General features: G+C 40.6%; 1 protein-coding gene across 1 annotated transcript; it reads left to right on the forward strand.

Moving 5' to 3' along the window:
• The first annotated feature begins 747 nt into the window (after window positions 1–747).
• On the forward strand, window positions 748–3,295 carry LOC133832449 (uncharacterized). The gene is made up of 3 exons (XM_062262791.1): window positions 748–1,370; window positions 1,492–2,693; window positions 2,808–3,295. Exons 1-3 carry the CDS (start codon window positions 748–750, stop codon window positions 3,293–3,295), a joined length of 2,313 nt encoding a protein of 770 aa, XP_062118775.1.
• Window positions 3,296–3,818: the final 523 nt, after the last annotated feature.

Consider the following 3,818-nt stretch of genomic DNA (forward strand, 5'->3'; position numbering starts at 1 on the left):
AAATAAGTTTAAATCAAGGTTCAAATTATAAATAATTAATTTGATAACTGATTTAAATAATTATTGAATTAATTAATTTACTAGAAAATAATACAGGCCTTGATTTTAAGTCCAATCGGCTTATAATTAAATGAGAAATTTCACGGGCCTAAAACTCATGAGAATTTCGACCTAATGGATAATGTAGCGACCCAAATTTGCTAATAAGGCTTGGGGCTTTGATTAGCATGCTTGGAGGGCAATAACTGTTATAGTATATTAATATATGTGAATTGAATGAATATGTGATTAGAGTACATGTTTAGGGGATTAAATATGCATGTGGGCCCCATTTGGTTGTTAGGGGCATATTTGTAATTTTAGCCCGTTGAGGGCATAAATGTGATATTTGTGATATAATGGTGATATATTTGTGATGCACGTTCTGAGACGATCCTAGGGAGCTGTTTAGCTAGGAAAGTCACAACGGGGTCAAATACCCGGCTCGGGAGGGGCCTAGGGGTATTTTGGGAACATTATAACTTGAATATGAGAATTATTGAGAAATGGTTAATGGCACTTTGGTAACTTGGGTAACTATAGGTAACTCTTGAGAATAGTTACTTTAGGTGTGGAAGTGGTATTCTTGCAAGAGGATAGGGAAAGGTCTAGGTGGCCCTTGAGGATTAGCACTCTCAATTTAAAAAGTTCCTAGACATTTTGAGGCAGCTACATATTAACATTCCCCTTGTTGAAGCCCTTGAGCAAATGCCCAACTATGTAAAGTTCATGAAAGACATCCTTACAAAGAAGAGAAGATTGGGGGAATTTGAGACAGTGGCTCTTACTAAGGAGTGTAGCTCATTCTTGCAAAACAAGCTGCCACCGAAGATGAAAGATCCTGGGAGTTTCATCATTCCATGCACCATTGGTAACTCTTATTGTGGCATGGCTTTATGCGATTTAGGTGCAAGCATTAACTTGATGCCGATGTCTATTTTCAAGCAATTGGGGATTGGAGAAGTTAGGCCTACTACAGTTACTCTTCAGTTAGCAGATAGATCCCTTGCTCATCCGGATGGGAAGATTGAAGATGTATTGGTAAGGGTAGACAAGTTCATATTCCCTGCTGATTTTATTGTGTTAGACTATGAGGCAGATAGAGAGGTGCCCATTATCTTGGGGAGGCCGTTTCTTGCGACAGGAAGAACTTTAATAGATGTGCAAAAGGGGGAGCTGACTATGAGGGTCCAAGATGAAAAGGTGACTTTCAATGTTTTTAAAGATATGAGATTTCCTGATGAGGTGGAAGAATGCTCAGTGGTTTCGGTGGTAGATTCTTTGGCATCAAGGGAATTTGAGACGAGTAATGTTGGTGATCCATTAGAGAGGTTATTGTTGTGTTGATTCACACAATGAGGAAGATGAGGAGGATTACTTAGCTTGGTTAGAGGCTAATTCTCAAGGGTTAAGAACAAGAAACTGATTTGATTCATTGGAGTTGTCATCTAGGGAGTTCAAGGCTCCTAAACCATCCATTGAAGATCCACCTGAGTTGGAGCTGAAAGTTTTGCCATCACATTTGCGATATGCCTACTTGGGTCCATCATCCACTTTACCTGTTATTATTTCAGCGGAGTTGAACCATGATCAAGAAGAAAAGTTGCTTGAAGTATTGAGAAAGTTCAAAAAGGCCATTGGGTGGACTATTGCAGATATTCGAGGTATTAGTCCTTCTTTGTGTATGCATAAGATCTTGCTTGAAGACAGTGAAAAAAGTTTGGTTGAGGGGCAAAGAAGACTAAATCCTATCATGAAGGAAGTAGTGAAGAAAGAAATCATCAAGTGGCTGGATGCTGGCATTATTTATCCTATCTCTGACAGTTCATGGGTGAGTCCTGTGCAGTGTGTACCTAAGAAGGGTGGGATCGCAGTGGTGAAGAATGAAGACAATGATTTGATTCCAACTAGAACAGTGACTGGATGGAGAATTTGCATGGACTACAGGAAGTTAAACAAGGCCACTAGGAAGGATCATTTCCCTCTTCCTTTCATTGATCAGATGCCAGATAGACTTGCTGGGAGAGAGTACTATTGCTTCCTTGATGGGTACTCTGGTTACAATCAGATAGCAGTGGCCCCAGAAGATCAGCACAAGACTACATTCACTTGCCCCTATGGTACCTTTGCTTTTATAAGAATGCCCTTTGGTTTCTGCAATACTCCTGCGACATTTCAGCGATGTATGATGGCGATCTTTACTGATATGGTTGAGCAATTCCTAGAGGTGTTCATGGATGATTTTTCAGTCTTCGGTGATTCTTATAATGATTGTTTGAGTAACTTGTCTAAGGTGTTGAAGAGATGTGAAGAGACAAACCTAGTCCTTAACTGGGAAAAGTGTCACTTCATGGTTAAGGAAGGTATTGTTTTGGGGCATAAGGTATCTAAGCAAGGGATTGAAGTTGATAAGGCAAAAATTGAAGTTATTGAGAAGCTACCACCTCCTAATTCAGTGAAGAACATTAGGAGTTTCCTTAGGCATGCCGGTTTCTACAGAAGGTTCATCAAAGACTTCTCTAAGATCTCCAAACCACTTTGCAATCTCTTAGAGAAGGATACACCTTTCCACTTTGATGGAGCATGTTTGAAGGCTTTTCAAGAGTTGAAAAAGAGATTAATTTCAGCCCCTATCATTATTGCACTGGATTGGAGTTTGCCCTTCGAATTGATGTGTGATGCTAGCGATTATGCCGTTGGGGTTGTGATGGGGCAGTGAAGGAACAAGGTGTTTCACTCTATTTATTATGCCAACCGCACTTTAACAGGAGCTCAATTGAATTACACTGTAACTGAGAAGGAGCTACTAGCCATTGTCTTTGCTTTCGACAAGTTTCACTCCTATCTTGTGGGAACTAAAGTGATTGTCTACACTGATCATTCAGCCATAAAGTATTTGATTTCCAAGAAGGATGCAAAGCCAAGATTGATTCGGTGGGTGCTTTTGCTTCAAGAGTTTGATGTTGAGATTCAAGATAGAAAAGGGGTAGAAAACCAAGTAGCTGACCATTTATCAAGAATGGAGCAGGAAGAAGATTCTAACTCTCTTGTCCCCATCAAAGAAACATTTCCAGATGAACAAGTGTTTGGGGTTAACCATTCTCATGAGCTCCCTTGGTTTGCTGATTTTGCTAACTATCTGGCTGGTGGGTTGATGCCACCAGAGATGACTAGCCAACAAAGGAAGAAATTCTTGCATGATGTGAAGTCTTATTTTTGGGAGGAGCCCTTTCTATATAAGCAATGTGCAGATTAGATGATTAGAATATGTGTAGCAGAACATGAGTTTGAGGGCATTCTGTTCCATTGTCATGCATCTCCTTGTGGTGGTCATTTTGGGGGAGCGTGCACTGCTGCCAAGGTTCTCCAATTAGGTTTCTTTTGGCCTTCTTTGTTTAAGGACTCTTATGCTTATGTGGTAAGATGCGATCGTTGTCAAAGGGTCGGAAATATCTCCAAGAGAAACGAGATGCCTCTTACTAGTATCCTTGAGGTTGAGTTGTTTGACGTGTGGGGTATTGATTTCATGGGCCCCTTCCCACCTTCATATGGCAACTTGTATATCTTGGTGGCTGTTGATTATGTTTCTAAGTGGGTTGAAGTCGCGGCCTATCCGACTAATGATTCAAAGGTGGTCATGAAGTTCATACACAAGCATATTTTCACCAGATTTGGCACTCCGAGGGCTATCATAAGTGATGAGGGAACCCATTTCGTGAACAAGGTGTTGGCTAGTTTATTGGCTAAGTATAGTGTGAAGCACAAGGTGGCTATGGCAT

This window comes from Humulus lupulus, chromosome 4 (genome assembly GCF_963169125.1).
Source record: "Humulus lupulus chromosome 4, drHumLupu1.1, whole genome shotgun sequence".
Classification (NCBI taxonomy): domain Eukaryota; kingdom Viridiplantae; phylum Streptophyta; class Magnoliopsida; order Rosales; family Cannabaceae; genus Humulus; species Humulus lupulus.

Coding starts and splice junctions, on each gene's coding strand:
- LOC133832449 (XM_062262791.1), top strand. CDS start 748: ATGCCCAACTATGTAAAGTTCATGAAAGACATCCTTACAAAGAAGAGA. Junction 1,371..1,491: donor GTTGGTGATCCATTAGAGAG/GTTATTGTTGTG, acceptor GTTGTCATCTAG/GGAGTTCAAGGCTCCTAAAC. Junction 2,694..2,807: donor CATTATTGCACTGGATTGGA/GTTTGCCCTTCG, acceptor GCACTTTAACAG/GAGCTCAATTGAATTACACT.